The sequence below is a fragment of the Embiotoca jacksoni genome, unplaced genomic scaffold (genome assembly GCF_022577435.1).
Source record: "Embiotoca jacksoni isolate LCO1_2020_lvr unplaced genomic scaffold, fEmbJac1.0.p SCAF_12, whole genome shotgun sequence".
Taxonomy (NCBI): Eukaryota; Metazoa; Chordata; class Actinopteri; family Embiotocidae; genus Embiotoca; species Embiotoca jacksoni.
Window position 1 is genome coordinate 5,533,731 of NW_027185252.1, and position 18,980 is coordinate 5,552,710.

Genomic DNA, 18,980 nt, shown 5'->3' on the forward strand with positions numbered 1-18,980 from the left:
GGGCGCTCGCGACTCCACTAAAATATGAAATTTTTTGGTGGGAGAGATGCGTGTACCAACTTTCATGAGTTTTTGAATATGATAAAGCCTAAAAAAAAAATGCAGTTGTTTACAGAGAATAATAATAACGTGGAATAATAATTCCTTGAAGAACAACAGGGCTTTCACACCATCGGTGCTCGGGCCCTAATAAACAGTCACTGCATGTTGCTGGCAGGTAATACTGAAATAAGTGTCTCCTCCACAAAGTCTCAACATGGCAGGAAAACCTTGTGAAGAGGTGATACCTGAGCTGACAGCATTGGCAGCGGTGAGTGTTTGTAGCAGATATACAGCCATAGACTTTATATGAAAGGCTACAGTAGAGTTAGCTGGCAAACAAATTAGCAAAAGAGCACTGACAGCTTAAATATCCCGCCTCACTGCAATGGGTGTGTTGAATATATTGCTTGCATGGTGAGAAGTGTGTGTTCTGACAGTCGCTGCTACCTTTGCCAGAACATTAACGCCACCTGCCTGACATTGTGTAGCTGTGACCTGTGGAGACATTAACTCCACAAGACCTCTGAAGGTGTCCTAAGGTGTCAGGCACCAAGATGTTAGCAGCAGACACTTTAAGTCCTGTAGGCTGCGAGGTAAGACCTCTGATCAGACTTATTATTTCAGCACATCCCACAGATGCTCCATCAGATTGAGTTTGGTTGACCAAATCAACATCTTGAACTCTTTGCCACTGCCATCAGGGGATACATTTATCATGAAGGGGTGTACCTAGTCTTCAACAATGTTCAAGTTTAGGTGGTTTGTGACAAAACTTCCACATGAATGCCAGGACCCAGAACATTTCCCAGAGCATTGTTCTGCATCCACCGGCTCGCCTTCTTCCCACAGTGCATCATGCTGCTGTCCCTTCTCCAGGTAAACTACACACACGTACACACACACGTACACACACACACACACACACACACACACACACACACACACACACACACACACACACACACACAAGTATTCAGATCTTTTACTTAAGCAAAAGTAGGAATAGATGAAACTGTACAAGTAAAGCATTACAATTTTACTTAAGTAAAAGTACAAGTATCTTTTCTCATTCCTCTATAAAAAGCAATACTTCATGATTTATTTGTTGATTATGTGTTCCATTTTTCATTTATTTAAGTACAATATTTCCCTTTGCATTGTAAAGGAGTCAATGCAGAAAGTAACATAATGGAAATACTCTCGTGAAACATAAATACGTCAGTAAGTGCAGTACCTGATTAAATGGACCACATGTCTGTCCACCACAGGTGATAATCACCACTTTATGAGATCACTGTTTGCTTATTAAATGTGTTTCTACATGAGTGCCACTAGAGGTCAGGCTTGGTCAGTACATTAGCTCCTTCGGCTCTTTATTCTTCCACCTGCTCAACCCACGTTGTTCTCTCTGCTCAGGTCAGCCTGGACTTTCACAGGTGTCTCTCGAGTCATGGCCTAAATCCGGCAAGGTATGACAATTAAACAGGGGGACGTTAATGTCAGCCTTCGTACCCCTCCACAAAGCTTTGTGTCAAGTGATTTTCAGAGGGGGTTGGTTTCAGTCCGCCTCCGAGGTGCTTTCCACTGAGACAGAAGAGCCAGAAGAACATTGAGATGTTCCTCTTCACAGTTCTCCCCAGGGTTCTCCCCGCTGTCCTGCCACCTCATACCGGGACTGGGCACCGAGGCTTTTGGGGCTCAGATGGAACGACCGGGGTTCAGAAGTCACTGTGAGGGACTCGCCACACTGTCAGAACACAAGAGATGCATGACTGGAGGACACATATAGGCCTATAGATTAATGTAAATAGCCAGCATGTGTGTGATTTACATAAACCCTAAATGTCAGTTGTATTTTGCCTTTTTAAACAGACAAAGAAGCTTCATTATGCTGATATATGCCATCATAAGATACTGTTTAGGGAGACTCCAGTCACTTGTGAAAAGCTTTGACATATTTCTGGTTATTTTTTATTTGATCTTACGAAGTAAAGAGAGAGGAACAGAAAAGACTGTGTGAGGAAAGAAGAAGACGTGTGACAACGATCTCATGTTGGATTCAAACGCAGGTACATAAGTGCCATTTACTCAGTAACAAGGCCATTGCAGCTCTTTAATTAAGCCCATATGCAGTGTGTGCTGTACAAAGAAGTGCAGTAGCATTACTGCCAGTCATGAACACAAGTTGACGTCATTTTAAACAATGTGAAGGTTATTATCAGTCAAAGTCTGACTTTTGCATATTATTAAACATTGTTTTAGCAGTCGTTGCTTTCTTTAGTTGGGAATGAGTCAAGTTAAATGACATCAACAAAACTCCCTAAGATGAAATGTTTTATTAGCAGACAAGGCAGACAATGCATATTTGATTTGATTTGACTATTATGTGTACGTTTTTTAAATTGAGTACCAGGTCAACAGAATCACAATTAGACACAGCATAAACAAAAGTCATCACCACCTTCTTATGATGGACATGCATTTGGTTAAGTTTTAAAAAGCTGTTAAAAATGGCTTGACGATACAAAACTTTCAAAGTGGAAGAAGCACTGTGCTTTCCAGACGGCAGCAGTGGAATAAGTATTCAAAAGTAGCAATACCACGCAATATACTATGTTACCAGTAAAAGTATCTACAGTATGTACTTAAATAACAACCTAATGCCCCCTGTGAGTGTCCTTCCAATATTTATTTTATGAATGCATTATTATTATTATCGCCGCTGTATTTTGTGTAAGCAGCATTTTACTGTGGCAGTTAATTTGAACTGTTTTAACTTTTTTTTTTACAATGCATGACATTTTATAAGAATATTAAATGTTTTCTGTGTGAGATCTTAATTTTTAAACTAGATATAGCTGATATAAATGTCGTGGAACAAAGAGTACAATATTTTACTATAAACCGTAGTGGAGTTGGAGTATGAAGCGGTCTGAAATGGAAAGTAAAATACAAGCACCTCAGATTTGCACATCAGAGTGGTAATTGAGTACATTAATTGTACTTAGTTACAGTCCACCACTGCAAAATTATATTTAGAAAATAAACAAGTAATGTAACTAATTAACTGGTCATACTCGCTTGTCAGAGAGGGTTTTAATATGTGAACGCAAAAGAAAATTGTATTTTTAAATTTAACAAAAAAGCTTGCAAGACGGTAAGTATTACCCTTACATCTTTTCACCTTTCAAAACTGACTTAAATTTAAAGGGAAATTCATGCAGCCTAAACAGCAGTGCCACTGTTGTTTCTAGTGTGCACCTCCACACTCAGAAACAATCCAGATGTTAATGTTTTGTTGAACTCTTCATGTCTGACCACATAATTGTGCAGTGATCACAGAAACTATTTGAACAGTGAGGAATTTAGAGGATTGCTCACACTGAACCACCTGGTGATTTGGAACAGCGGAGTGGGCCATTTGTCTCTTCTGGGGTTTTCCATTTGCTGCTTTACTTTCCTTCCTTCTACAGCCAGCTAGTATTGATAATTTCAGCCTGTGAGTCAGCCAACATGTGACCCACAAAGGAACCGTTAAAATAGGCCCAATCAGCATTATTTATAATAAACATATCAGCAACCAAACAGTTTAAGCATGGTTCGATGTTTTTTTTTAAGTGTTCATGACTGTAACAAATTATTCTAAGGCCTTTTGTATTCAGTAAAGGTGACTTTGTACTTGTTTATTTTGACATACAGTATGTGCTAAAAGTCGGCTCCGGGCCCCGGGCAGGGAACTTTAAAAGGTAAGGCTGATTCAGTGAGCTTATTCCCCATGAATACGTGGAGTCAGGTGATTATTAGAGTTTCTGTTCCCTGCATGAGTAGGTAGGAAATTGTACTGTGGTTTCCAGTGTTTGGGCAGCACAACACAGAAGTAGGGAGTCTTTCTAAAGGGTGGAGAAAAGAAAATAGGAAGCAAGTGTTGAATCACCACAGGATAACATCAGGTAGATAAGACAAAATGTTCAGAATGTTCTATCATCTGCTAGACTATTGTTTGTGTTGAGCACTGAAAAGATATCTTATTATCTGTTAGTGAGTTTAATTTTTTTTTTAAATTGTGAATTAACAATTTAACTCAGTCATCGTGCAAATATACTCAATGATTTTAGGTTCTCAGACTGAAAAATTAGCTGCTTTTCTCCATTTTATATTGTAATTTGTACACTTTTTTTGGTTTAAGACTGTTCACCTCATCTCAGACACTGGGAACTTTAACTTGAGCACTTTTTATTTCTTTACAGCTTGATGAAGAAAAAAACTAAAAAAACAACAGATTAATCAATTCTGAAATAATTATTTAATATTCTCTTGGACACCTATAGTAACTACATTTTAAAGTACGTCTCTATGGAAACAAGAACCTGTATGTTTATTGGCACAATGTTTCTATCACACAAAAGCAATTAGTATTTGTCCATTCATGCCATCTGAATGCCTCACGCCTCTCTGTCTCATCTGTCAGGCTTCCACATGCAACAACAGCGAGTCTGATGTGACTGCTGGAAACAAAAGCACGGAGCTGCGACTGCTTTTCTTTTGTAGCTTCTATGTTGGTAGACTACAGTAAAACAGTTGACATGCTTTGCCACACACTGGTAATGCAACTTGTTAACCACCAAAACCCACGAGAGCACAAATGTACCCCTGATTTGACAAATGCAGCATTTCTACTTTGATAGACACCGACAGGCTGGATGTCAGGAGATGGGTGCTGCACATTTTTCTTTGTATGTGCAAGGAAAGATGGCCTGTTGATGGTTTAGTATATGTGGTCATACATGAGACAGAATTTAACCAAAAGTTACTGAATTCTATGTGCACAGTTATGTTTAAGAAAATTTTTACTTGCTTTAAGAACATATAGGTTAAATTTTTACCTAAAGACAACTTCTTTTTTGTTTTGTGATCTGAGACTGTAATGTCCATTGTTTTATTTTTTTTTTTTTTTAAATCGCCTTACTGTACTTTCTATAAAAAAAATCTCCAAGTTTGATGGCTATTAAAAGCTTCTTTTTTTTTAGTTTTTAGGAAGTGATTTCAGGCATATTATATTTTGTAGAGCTTGTTACAGGAGGCACAGTTCTGTGTTTGTAATGTAATGGGTAAGAAGTCATGTTCCTATCTGACAAATGTTTCACCAATGCAGCTTTATTTTTTGTTGTTTTATAAGTGTGTGGGCTAAACACTTCAATATGCATGACAAAATAAATAACATAAAAAAACACTGCACTTTAATGTGCATAAAACATTTAATAATTTCTGAATTTGATAACAAGTGAAAACCAGAAAGAGGGGGAGAAGCGGATGCAGCAGAGAGCTCATTCTTCATAAGTTTCCTTGCACAAGGCATCAAATCCCTCAGAGCTCCAGAAATTTGTTTTTTTCAACATAATTTCCTTACAGTCAAAGCACTACCACATTATCATTGCAAGTCATAAAATACACAAATAAATCCATACATGCAGCCAGCTAGTCAAATACTTCTCATCAGGAGATGAGTTTTTTCTTTCGCTTTCCTGACTCATTTTGGTGGGGCTGGTCTGGCTGCAGGTTAATGATTTATTTCTAAGGCTGTCTCATGAAATAGAGTGTGACGCGACCTGTCCCTCGGTGACGCTCTTTTGTGCTCAGTAGGTGGGATATGCGTTTCAGTATCGAGTCAGACAGATAGCGCCCCCCCCTGGCGGCGGCTAGCTGTAACTACCCAGGTTGTGACAGAATAAGGAAAATGGGTGGACGGAAAGTCCCCGTGTGGAAATCCCCTTGACTTTTTTTTCCTTTTTTTTTTTTTTTAAAACAAACTATCGTTAGCGTACGTGTGTAGTCTTTTGAAGGGCTTCGCAAGCTGCGAGGGCTCCAAAATAGATCTGATACTGAGGGAAAGAGAAGGTTGAATGGCGCCGAGGACCGCTGCGGTGAGGCTGAGTGAAGTGGCTGAGAGAGGACTAGCCTGAGCATCCGGGAGGCTTTGTTATTATCCCGACATATTACACAGGTAAGACACCAGTCCTCCCTCATTGTGCCTCCCCATGTGGACAGCGTTTCTCGCCGGAGTGGGGCTGAGACTTGGTTGGCCACATCACGTTTGGGCCTTGAGTAACGTATTGGTCGTGTTTCTGGGGACATGGAGGAAGCTCGAAGCCTGCTCACGACAGTGGCTTTGACAGCCATTGTTTACAAAGACGTCACCCTCGAGCGGATAACGGGGCATTTAAACGGCCAAATGTACCGTCGGCGCCGCCACACTGTGGTAATACCCGCGCGGTGAGGCGCGATTGAACGCTACATTGTTTCAAAGGTAGTTGTCATCGGAATTACGTAAGCCTTTAACGTCAGCAAAGTCTGCTGTTATTGTGTTTTTGTGTAGCCCAGCCATCCTAAACCGCAGCGTCCACCTCTGCGCCGCTGTCTGCCGGCCCAAAAGTCTGCCCGCTGTGACAACACGCCACACCGCACCACACCAGCCATCCATCCGCGTCAACATGCCCACCGACATCCAGGTGTCTGTTGTCTACTAGTTCCCCCTCATGTGACTGACTAGCCCTTTAGCATGGCCCAGTCTGCTGTTGCACCTGCTGCTGTTTGGCTAGTAAAGGCACAAGGGGGCCACTTTAAACTCAGCGTTCAGGTGTTGGTGAACTTAAAACAGCGTCTGGCAGCTTGTAAGCGCTTCATACGAGGATGTAGCTGGAAGTTTAAAAGTCAGAAGAAAAAAAACAACTCCAGGCCTACTTGCTGACCATTACTCTCTACTTCCTGTGAACTGATAATGACGCTCCCTTCATTTTTAGGTGAAATACTTCTTTAAAACCAGCCACTCTACTTTTCTACAGCGCTGCTTCTGTCAGGTTGGGTATAAAGTGTCAAAACTGTCCAGGACGAATGTCATATTCTGACCTAAATCAGGAAACTAACTTTAAGTTGCATTGTTATGCAGCTGCTTGTGTTAAGATAACTTTAAGCAGTGATGTAAAGCTGTTTATCTCCCTCCTGAATTGAGAACAGTGTCAGTGTCTGAACTAAAAGCCTGATACAGCACATGAATTGATATTTTTCTAACTGTTCTAACTTAGGCTTCAATCAAAGTTTTGATGCAGGTCAACAGCTGTGGAGGTGTTGGCGATGGGAGGGTCGCCTTGTGACCTTCCCAGCAAGACCGGGAACCCCTTTGGTGGCCTCCAGTTAATGTCTGGAAACCACCAGTTTATAGTTGGGAGGCTTTGAGCTCAGTGGGACACTGGGACCCCCTGTTGGAGGGGCAAATTCTCCAAACCCGTGGCGACAAAAAGGAGAATTAAAAGAACAAACAAGGACACAAAGCGACCTTTGTGAACTTTATTCAATTTGTCCCTGCTGAATCTCCAGTGGAAAAGCACCACATGGCGTCCGCAGTGGAATGAGCCTGTGTGATGGGTAGTTTCCCGGACAAACTGTAAATTAAATTGTGTGTTGAGTCTCAATTAATAAGGAAGGGGAATCTCCGCTGAAAATTTCCCACCAGTCTGGTCTTTTCTACTGTACTCTGCTGTGAAATAATATACCCTCTCCTCCTCTCTCCATCCAGTTTCCACGTTGTTCGGTCATCGGCGGTTGGTGCCTCCTCCTCCTCCTTCTTTCCTCCTCGTTCCTCCTCCTCCCCTCCTCCCATCCACCCGGCCACCCGTCCGCCATGTCGCAGGGTCAGAACTTCCTCCCCAAGTTCCTGTTCGTCTCCAACCTGCTGAAGGCGGTGAAGATCCGTCAGAGAGTGCCCAACGACGTGGTGAAGCCTGCTGCCAGCGGCGGCCTCATGCACCACCTGCGGGGCATGCACCGCTACACGCTGGAGATGATCGCCATGAACCACTTCCCCCAGGCCTTCAGGGAGGTGGTGCAGGCCGCCATCCTGGACCGGGCCATGCAGGCCTCATTGGAGCAGGAGAAGAAGCTCAACTGGTGTCGGGAGTTGAAGAGGATGGTGCCTTTACGCACCAATGGTAAGAGAGATGATGCTGTTAGTGTCCTCACCATGACGTTGGAGGACATTTTGTTTATGTTCTGCGATGTTTATCACAGGTTTAAAGCTGTGTGTTTCTGGGTCAGTATGAGTGAATGCTTTCGGAGCAGAAGGTAGCGACGTGATCGATTTAACAGCTTGGTCACAGAGCTGAAGTTAAACTTCGCGGCTCTCGGTGGGGAATGTGTTTTGCTTTTGTTTCATTTTCTATGAGGGGTATGTGTGTATTTATGAGTCAGGGCTTTTTGATATGTAAATTCTGAGATGTCATGACTCACAAACAGGGTTACTGTAAATGACAACAATGGAGCAACACGGGTTCCACTTTCACATAGACTCATTTAGCAGCCCCCTGGGTTTTACTATGCCGAGTGGGGAGTTGGGGCAGACAGCTCATTGCTAAGTCATGTTTTCTGTGACGTGGATGTTGTAACACGGGAACATCCCGGATTAGGTAAACATTCTCACACTGGCCTGATTACTTATCAACTCTGTACTGGGAAATTCTCCAGCGTCACACGCAGGACTGTTGCTTACTGTCGCTGATGTTTCAGACCTGATTATTTCCACCGTTTTTCATATACAACTTCAGGGGTATGTCCCCTTGGTTTCTGTGTAGGTATGGGTGTTTGTTAGGGGTGTGACTGTCAGAAGATCTGAAAGAAAAAGCACATGGTTTTTACCTTCAGTTCCCAACCTGCCTGACTGATGTCGGTTTGTGACTGCCAGAGGTGTTACAGCTCGGTGAGCCTTGCTGAACCAAATGTAATCACACCCAAGTCAAGAGGCCTTTTATCTTCACTGATATAACTTACATACATTTGGTGTTAACATCAGATCTATTTTAAGGCGAAGGGAAAAAACAGTCTTTGAGGGGAATCATCATCTGTAGCGTTCACTACAGGAGGAGGAAGCGGAAATCAATCGACTATACAAGTTTGTCTTAAACATGTGAGTTTCCAGAGGAAATAGTTTCTTTCTTTCTCATATGAGAAAGTCTTTAATCAATCTTATCTCAAAATTCAGTCTCTGGATGGACGAGCAACTTGTTGGATGTTTTATGTCTTGTCCCAACATTTGCATTTTGTAAATAGTGAAACTATTTGCGAGGATCAAATCTGATGTTAGAAATGACTGTACTGTAGTTACTGTAACTCTTGTCAGTACATGCTTCCTCTTTAGAAAGACCCCTGACTCCATGACAAACTCTTTTGACTTCTGCTGCCAGTAACCTGGATGGAATTTCCTGGCTTTCGAAGATGATGTCATAAAGATGAGACAGAATTTAAAGCCGGAGTCTAACTCTGAAGGACCCAGACGTGACTTTGAGCAGAGGACGGACAACACACACACACACACACACACACACACACACACACACACACACACACACACACACACACACACACACACACACACAGAGGACTGACTGACTGCTGCTGAGTCACTGGAGCTAAGCAGACACACAAACACACACACACACACACATAGAGAGAGGGAGAAAACGTGAGAGAGAAGAAGTCCAACAGTGAACGTCCAACTCTGTTACCAGAGATTCATCTCTGCACCGTCTTGAACCTAAATTTACTCATTAGCCCAAAATCTTTTTCTCAGGGCATCGTCTCTGTTAATGTGTTAAAGATTCAAGCCTTTCAACTTATTTCCCAAAAACCCGACTTCATTACGAGGCAAGACTGAGACATATAACTGACCATCTTAGAAACAAAAGAGACTTACAAAACGTTCACTCCACAGTAATTAAAAATAACGGGGCCATTTCCGTTTTCCCGTTTCATAAAACCTTTCCACCCAGTGAAGAAATGCGTTATTGGAGTTCAGTGTGTCTTCTGTCTTGAATGTCTAGGACACATGCAAGGGTTTTTCCCAAACTGCATCCCATGTCTGTCATGTGTCCCCACCCGGCAGGATTTGTTCAGCTACAATACACTGACTCTCCATGCTGTGGAAGCAGAGAGGACGCATACACTGCCGCTGTGTCCTGCCTTATAAGTACTGAGGTCAGGTCGTGTCCACATTATTTTATATTAAATGTTCTTTTCGGTGCAGAAGCAAAAGTGGTCTTGGCCCAAGCGCGTGTTGTTGGGCCAGTCTCTCTGGACAACGAGCAGACAAACAGTGGGATAGTGATTGATGTGTGACACAAACTTACAGCCCCACTGGTGGCACAGTATTGCAAACTTGTGCTGTCACCTGGACGCCACCGAAATCTTCTGCTACACTGGTGCGTTTTCAGGAAGTGCGCCAGCTTGCCACAGAGGAAGTGTCTATATTTAGACTGATGGGACCAGCTGATCGTCTTTCTCACAATAGTCGTCAGGAGCCTCGATTCAGGGTCAAAAGTATGTGTTTTGTGTGTGTGTGTGTGTGTGTGTGTGTGTGTGTGTGTGTGTGTGCGTGCGCGCATCTCTGTGGAGGATGGTGCTGTTGAGGATGTCTTTTCTCACTAGAGAGCTGTGCATTTTATGTTTTTGTTGAGTGATGCAAGAGCACCGAAATGCAACAACAGCTTGCTAGTCTGAAATAGAAGAGGATGTTGTTGTTGTTTTTGCTCCGAGTACAGTGGGGTGTTCCTTCAGTTGAACGAAAACAACCGCATCTCGCATTACATTCATTTTGCACCACAGACAATGTTATTGTGAGAAATCTGATCACAGCTTGGCTTATGGAACACTTACCTCAAGGCAAAACACACAAATATTTGCTATGAAGGCTGAACGTTTCGGTTTGATACAGCAGTATTATATAAAGAGAAAGGTGTGTATGCTTCAGGTGTGCGGGCTGCTAGACATTTCTGAATAGCAGGGTTATTCAAAATCTACACGTTACAGTACATTTGTGTATGTATTTGCATGTGAGGGCGCATGTTTGCTCATCAATCACAGCCTTCATCGGCTGCTGATGGCAGTAGTTGAAACGATAACATTCCTTCATGTCCAAGTCACGCCCATGTGGAAAGTACAGGACCAGCTGAGTAGCATTGATGAGTTGGGATTATAGGAGGGGAACACACACACACACATACAAAAGTTAGTGCAGGGAAATTCCTGTGTTTAGTGTGGCAACAGGGTTTTTCAGAACTACACACTATTGACAAATATGTGCTCTCTTGTTTCACAATGAGAAAAAGACCCAGCACTGACAAAGGAGACTAAATAAAATTCCAGGGCTTTTAGCTGCTCATGCTCACACACACACACACACACACACACACGCCTTTTGAGCAACCACCTCTTTATCTTGCTGGGCGGTTAGCATAATATGGAGGAAGCTGCTTTCTTTGACATGAAACCAGGCCACAAATTGTTGGCGCTTCTCTGTGCAGATTTAGGTAAATAAAACATGTTTTTTAACTGTTTCAGGTAAATTAGGGACCATTTTTCTCAGGCCCGCTGGGTAAAGACTGAGCTTTTGTTTGCAGCGTGCGTAGCTTGCTGTTAGACATATGAGGGTCATATAATAGTCTACACAGCAGATAGTGTGACAACCAACCCGACGGCCTGGAAATCCCCAGACCTTTGTTACACTTGTGTGTGTCTGTTGTGTACGCTGTGTGCACATAGCATTTTTAATGTGCGTGTGCACAGTTTAAGAACTCTGTGACCCGTGTATTAAATCAACTAATAACACGTGATTGCTTGCCTCCTCTGTGTGTGTCCATAGGAGATGGGAACTGTTTACTTCATGCAGCCTCTCAGTACATGCTGGGTGTTCAGGACACTGACCTGGTGCTGCGGAAAACTCTCCATGGTGTTCTGAAAGAAGCCGACACCGGTGTCTTTAAAGCTCGCTTCCAGGCAGAGCTGCTCCAGTCGCAGGAGTTCACCCAGACCGGACTCCGATACACCACCATGGTATGAAGAATGCACTAGGTCCATGTCAAAAGTCTACTTTTAATGACCGACTTCAAGCCATAGTATAAACTTGCATCTTTACCCTCCTTTTCCTAACTATAAAATACTTTATGGAATTATTTTACACAAGTTTAATCTATTACGCAAGTGTGCATAAGTTTATAACTCGTGTGTGTGTGTGTGCGTGTGTGTGTGTGTGTGTGTGTGTGTGTGTGTGTGCGTGTGCGTGCTGTCACAGAACTGGGAGGAGGAGTGGGAAAAGATCGTGAAGATGGCGTCTCCCATCTCCAGTAGCAATGGCCTCCAGTTCGACTCTCTGGAGGACATTCACATCTTCATCCTGTCCAACATTCTCCGCAGACCCATCATCGTCATCGCAGGTACTCGCTTTTTATCATCTCAAAGTATGTTCATTTCTCCTTGTTGGCCATTAAAGACTCACTGGTCCTGTACAAACATGCCTTCAACTGATGGAGAGGGTGAAGATATATCTCCTTAAAAACATGCCTCAGCATTCTGCTGTTGGTTGTTTTAAAGTCGTCATAGTAGTTTGATTTCACTGTAACACCTCCTGTATCTGTAACTGTATCTGTCTTGACAGTGAATGTAGAGTGGATGTTGTGATTTCTAAACTATATACATACATTTTCAATCTATATTTAAGTATCAAAGATGACATTGTTGTGTTTTTTTTTATCGAGTCTAATTAAATGTTTCCGGATTTGATTTCACTGAAATCATATTTTAAGTTTTTCATGGTCAGCAATTTTTAAAGATCAGCAGTAACTCTGGAATCGTGTTCTTTCAACAGACCAGGTGGTCAGAAGTATGAAATCTGGCTCCTCCATCTCTCCTCTGAATGTGGGTGGGATTTATTTGCCTCTACACTGGCCGCCTACAGAGTGCTACAAATACCCAATAGTGCTCGGCTACGACTCTCAGCACTTTGCACCCCTCATTACCATCAAAGATAGTGGCCCAGGTAGGAAACATGAAGACACTTGTGTTACGTAGCAGATGTGACTAACAGAGAAATAAAAGAGTCCTGTTCATGATTTGGTTTCTGTGTCTTTCCCAGAGATCCGAGCAGTACCACTGATCAACCCCAGACGGGTCGGCTTTGAGGAGCTGAAGGTTCACTTCCTGATGGAGAAGGAACAGCCGCAGAAAGAGAGGCTTCTCAAAGACTACCTGCACCTGATCGAGATCCCCGTCATAGGCTTGGGCCACGACACTACGCGGATCATGAAAGCTGCACGGTACTTATAGCTTATGAGCTCTGTCCCCTAAATGGACAAAATCTAAATGGAAAAGATTTTGTAGTTGTACATCCTGGCCACAATGTTAAATGCAGTTCTGCTTATTGCAACTCAGTTTTAAAGATTTTTTTTTGTTTGCTGATCACAACCAAAAAGAAGCTGTATTAACTTTGAATTTAACTGAAAAAAGTGCAGTTAAGTGAAGTTGTATGTGTCTGTCCTAAGGTTGGATGAGGGCAACCTTCCTGAAGACATGAACCTCATGGAGGACTACCTGCAGCTTGTCAACCACGAGTACCAGCGCTGGCAGGAGGACAAGGAGCAGGCATGGGCAGCCCAGCCACAGCGCCCACCACCCTTCTCCGTCTCCCAGCTCTCCCTCATCGAGATCCGCTGTGCCACACCGCGATGCACCTTCTATGTCTCTGTGGACACGCAGCCTCATTGCCATGAATGCTTCGAGAAGCGACAGGCCACCACGGGTGTAGGAGCGAGGATAGAAGGGGTGGTTCAGACCAAGGGAGGAGGTGTGCAAGGTGGGGTCGGAGTGATCGGGGGGCCAGAGGTGGAGGTGAGCTCCAGAGGAGCCCGAGGCAGCAGCCCCCCATGCTCTTCATCTGGGAGAGGGGTGGTGTTATCCAGCCCCCGCTCAGCCCCACCCACCGCTCCCAGCCTCAGCCTATACAGTGAAACTCATGCCATGAAGTGCAAGACACCCGGCTGCCTCTTCACCCTCAGTGTGGAGCACGATGGACTTTGTGAGCGCTGCTTCAACTCCAGGCAAAACCACGGACCCCCTGGAGCTGGAACAGCCACTACAGGACTTCCAGGCCCCAATGGGGCGCCTATCGTTCCCCACCCAGGCCAGGGCACCGGGTGGACCCAGTGGGGGGGCTGCAAGAATGAGACGGAGCGATGCAGCATGTGCAGACAGGAGGCATTCAGGATATTCAATGGCCTGTGTCCTCCCTGCATGCAGAGACAGCAGGCTCCTGAGAGGGGAGAGCCACAGCAGAGCAACCCCAGGACTGAGGACTCATCTTCAGCTTGGAGCCAGGCCAGAGACACTGAACGGCCATGCCTCACTCTTACCCCCGGGCACACCTCAACGTGGCAGGCCCCTCTGGCCCGGTCTTGTAAAAGATCCGGCTGCCAGTTCTTTGGGACGCCAGAGAAGTTGGGTTTCTGCACTATTTGCTATGTAGACTATCAGACCAACCACCGTAAGTCCTGAAACAAAACTTCAATCATGTTACTGTTGTTTTAATAAATGGCCTTAAGTAATTGTTTTGTAATGTTGAACTGGATCTCTGTTTTTCTTTACTCAAATGTCACATCATAGGACATATTGCTAATGTTGGCTACTGTCTGTTCCAGACCTGACTCCGCCCCCGGCCCCGGTTCAGAGCCGGCATGGTTTGGAAACAGGTTTCCAGAATGCCTCACGGTGTCGTGGGCCTGGTTGTGGTGCGGTTGGCAAGGCCATGCTGGAGGGCTACTGCGATAAGTGCTACGTCAAAGAGCAAAGTACACGGCTCAACCAAGTGGCACATCGCACACCACACTCCCCTCCTCTGGTCATGGTAGGTGTCTGTCATACCTTCTTAAGTCCTTCTCTCTTACTGTACTTCACCTATTGGTTGAATCTGACCCTTGTATTGTCTTTGTTTTCTGTTTTCACTGCCTACCTTCTTACTAACTTTTGCAATATCCTGCTGTTTCACATTTATCTTTTTAGATGGCAACTGACCTTTCTCCTCATTCTCTTTGCTCCCTCTCTCTTTTTATGTTCAAAAAGCGTGACCGAGCAGCCAAACCCAGATCTTCACAGCAATCCCAGACCCAGACCCAAACCCAAACCCAGACCCAGACCCAAACCCAAACCCAGACTCAGTGCCGGCGGAGTGGCTGCAGTAATGTGTCCCCGGGTTGCACAGACCTCTGCCCAGAGTGCCACACACGTGGCCAAGGCAGAGAGGCAGGCAGGCGGGCGCAGGCGCCCAAGGAGAAGTCTAAGCAGCGGTGCCGGACGCAGGGCTGCGACCACTACGCCAACCAAGAGAAACAGGGCTACTGCAACGAGTGCGACCACTTCAAACAGATTTACCGCGGCTGATCACATTCGCACACGACGACGATGACACATCGCTGGCTCGCTAGAGCCGCCGCCCTGCTGTGGGCTCCCCATGCCAGTCAATGCACCTCTGATACTAACTAACCAACTAACTAACTAACTAGCTAGTGACTAACTAGTAACCTTATGGCCTGAAAATCAAACCCCCCATGTAGAATGTGAAGAGAGAGTGTGTGTACGTGGGGGGGTAGTGAGTGTGTGTGTGTTCGCAGTAGACATGGCCTCCAGAATACCTCTTTGTGCAATTATTATCATCTGATGTGCCCTGCGCACTTACACGGTGAGAGGTTCGGCTACATGTCAGAGCAACTGACTTAACTCTTGTGTACAATATGTATTTAGAGGTACGTGGTGAATCGTGCCGGACAAAATGATTGTATGTTGACATAACAAGAAGCATCTGACATTGCTTTCTAGACCACAGCCAAGGATTTATACCCCCCGTCTGTCTGTCTGTCTTAACCCCATCTCTGTACCTGTCTGCCTGTCTGTCTAGCATTTGGTCTGTAGAGTGAGGGATGCAGTCGTTCCGGCAAGCCCAGCAACGAATCTGTGGAAGCAGGAAGCAGAAGTGAGCCAAGCTGGGCCAAAGCAAAGCATGTAAAGTGCTTGAAAGGAAGTTACATGATATTCACGATTATTTAGCTTAGTTCTCTTGAATCACTCAGTAATGTCCTCCCAAAACAAAGAGTTGCCAAATGAGGCTTTTGCAATCAATATTGTGAAATGATAAATTTTCTTCCATTAGTCAGTCAATAGAAGTGTTAGTTTATATTTTGAGGCAAATTCACCAGGCTATTGATACTTATCTCTTAAATGAACTTGACAATGTAACTTGGTAGATATGGAAAGTAAGAACAAATCCTGTGTCTCAACAGTGCAAGACAGACAGGGCAGGCCCCTGCTAGTTTTGGTGCTACATATACAGAAACACAAGCCTCTCCATTGTAGCCAACATGCTGGCGGTGTCAGCGGACAGAAGGCAGAGAACACGGAAGAGACATGACTCATTCTCTTTCTATTCCTCCTTTCCTTCCTCTTATTTCCCCTTTTCTCCAAAAAAACAGATCTGTTGCCTTGGACGTTGTTTTCCTGTTTACTTACCACTTAAGCACCTAGAAACGCATAGACACACGTGCACACATACCCACACACGCACACAAAAATGTAGTATTGCCAGTCCTGTCAGATGGGGATTGTCAGCTGTAGAGAGAGCAGAGAAAAAGAAAGCGGGTGAAGTCTGGATAATTATCCACCTTAGCACCACATACAAACATATGCACACACATGCACATGCAAACACAGCTCTGTGAGATTGTATGCCCCCACCTTTGCCCGAGGTGATGTGTAGGTAAACTTACCCATAAAGAGATGCATTCCTCTCTGCTCCACCCCGCTGGATGTGCCAAGGCGACAATTTCAAAACTTCAGAGAGCAATCCCATTGCCTGCTTTGGCTAATCTTGTTTATCTGAATGTGTTTAGTGCTGCTTCTCCAACAGCACATTATTGGGGCTGATCCTCAATAAGTTTTGCCTTTAAGTAGTGATTGAAATCTTATGGACCAGAGGGGCCTGATCAGTGATTCTGGATCAGTGCTCCCATCTATAAAATGCTTTTGTGAATATGGATCTTAGTCCATATTGTAGGACCTTCCAACCCGATGCCTCATCTCCGACACACACGTACACACACACACACACACACACACACACACAACGCACGCATGTGTGCGTCTGGAATACACACAAAAAAAACCTGACATTCCTGGTTTATTTTTGTTTGTTTTGTTTTTTGTTTTGGAATTTTTAAATGTATTTTGATATATTTTGTTTTGTTTCTGCAAAAAACAAACAAAAAAAAAAACCTACAAAAAAAATATGTGCCATCAATTGCCAAACAGTTGTTGTTACCTCCTTAAAAATGGCCAGCCTGGACCATTCTGAACTAACTACAGCGCCACAGATAGACATCTCCAACTCTGTGTCGCCACACATTAGAGCCTATCAAGATCTCTCATGTTGAAAATCCCCAAATGGACACCAGCTTTCTGAGTGTCTTATTTCATCCAAATAATAAGAAATATTTATCCATAGCGATAACCTCCAGCGTAAAACATTTATTAGACTAACTCAAATGTGATATCAACTGGAACAGTTATTCCCCGCGTACTTCTGCTGAACACCTCCTCTGCTGTAGGCAGATGTCCATCTGTGGCTCGAGTTAGAAAACCATAGACAAACAGGCTCTCGGTCTGCCTTTTCATTCAACTGTATCTAAAGCTGTCAGGCCAGCCCACATGCTGACGGCCTGTACGTAGATCTCTGTGTGCTTTAATCACCTCTAGACAAACCTTAATCAATTAAAGGCCAATTAGTGGTCGGCTCATGACGACCCCTTTAACAAGGTTTCGGGGCTCTGACTGAGTTTGACTGGGAGGAGATCACATAAGTTGCACATGACTTGTCTAAGCTGCTGAGGCATTTAGGAATGGTACTCCGACTTGCGTAGGGACATTCCAACAGTAGGATGAGCATCGGCTTAAGAGCAGAAGGTGTAACAAAACATGCAAATGGTGTGGAAGTTTCTCTGTGTGACCTTTCGACAATAGGGTATTGTATGAAAAAAGCCTGGTTTTATTTGTTAAGTATTTATTCATATCAAGATATCTGTATTGTGTGATTCAATAATTATTTATATGTCGTCCTGAAATGAATTATTTTTTATTAAGAAATCTGAAATCTGACTAATGTGGTTCTTGGCTCTGTTGTTAATGTGTGTGTGTATGTGTGAGTGTGTAGTTGAATGACTGTCAATGAATGAAAGATAGAAATACAAACCTCTGTGTGTGTGTGTGTGTGTGTGTGTGTGTGTGTGTGTGTGTGTGTGTGTGTGTGTGTCTGTCTGTCTGTCTGTCTGTCTGTCTGTCTCTGGTTAGGAGGAAGAGGAGTAATTGCACTATTATAGAATATATGTATACAACACAACCAGCACATGCCGTGTGCTTGTGTGTTCTCTGAGATTCATCATTATACTCTTCTTACAGCATTGCGTCTCTTTGCTGAGCTGCATATTGCTTAATACTGTTTCTGCAGAAATCCACTCGCTCACTACTGGCAGCAAACTCGTCTCTAGTGTAGGAAGCACAGTGGGTGCTGCAAAAGTCATCAGATAACTGAGGCCCGGTTTACATGACTGCACCATTTTCCCATATGCTTAACTGGGTTAGCGCTTTCCTTTTTTTTTTTTTTTTTTTTTCTTCTCTCCGCCTCATGTTGTCGTATTGTATTTTTTCTGTTGTCATCGCTGTAGATTTCCATACAGCAAAGTTCAAATGATGAGGTTTTTCTATGGTGTGTTTTTGATGTCACTACTCGGTTGTTTTCAGATTATTGTTAGGGTGTTAAGGAAAAAAAAGGGAACCCCCACCTTCTCTAAAAAAAACAAACAAAGCTCACTCAGAGGAGTGGATCAGACAGTGGGAGGGGGAGTTTGGAGTGAGGGGAGTTGTGGCAGTTACAGGTGGGGAGTTGTTAATGGTTATATATGGCAGGACAGAGAGGTGACATTTAACAAGTGTGGGACTACAGTGTGGTGCGTGGGCCATTCTCACCAACCTGCAGCCTCCACCACAGTCAGATTGGTAAACTGATGTGGTTTCCTGGAAATACC

General features: G+C 43.9%; 1 protein-coding gene across 2 annotated transcripts; it reads left to right on the forward strand.

Annotated features, from left to right (window-relative positions):
* The first annotated feature begins 5,777 nt into the window (after nt 1–5,777).
* tnfaip3 (tumor necrosis factor, alpha-induced protein 3) lies at nt 5,778–18,092 on the forward strand. 2 transcript variants are annotated; one of them, XM_069144398.1, is made up of 9 exons: nt 5,778–6,043; nt 7,613–8,024; nt 11,726–11,916; nt 12,155–12,296; nt 12,728–12,898; nt 12,995–13,175; nt 13,401–14,398; nt 14,553–14,758; nt 14,974–18,092. In XM_069144398.1, exons 2-9 carry the CDS (start codon nt 7,718–7,720, stop codon nt 15,289–15,291), a joined length of 2,514 nt encoding a protein of 837 aa, XP_069000499.1. In that variant the 5' UTR covers nt 5,778–6,043; nt 7,613–7,717; the 3' UTR covers nt 15,292–18,092. The 2 variants fall into 2 exon arrangements, with proteins under 2 accessions (XP_069000499.1, XP_069000498.1); XM_069144397.1 differs by lacking the exon at nt 5,778–6,043 and adding an exon at nt 6,493–6,548.
* Nucleotides 18,093–18,980: the final 888 nt, after the last annotated feature.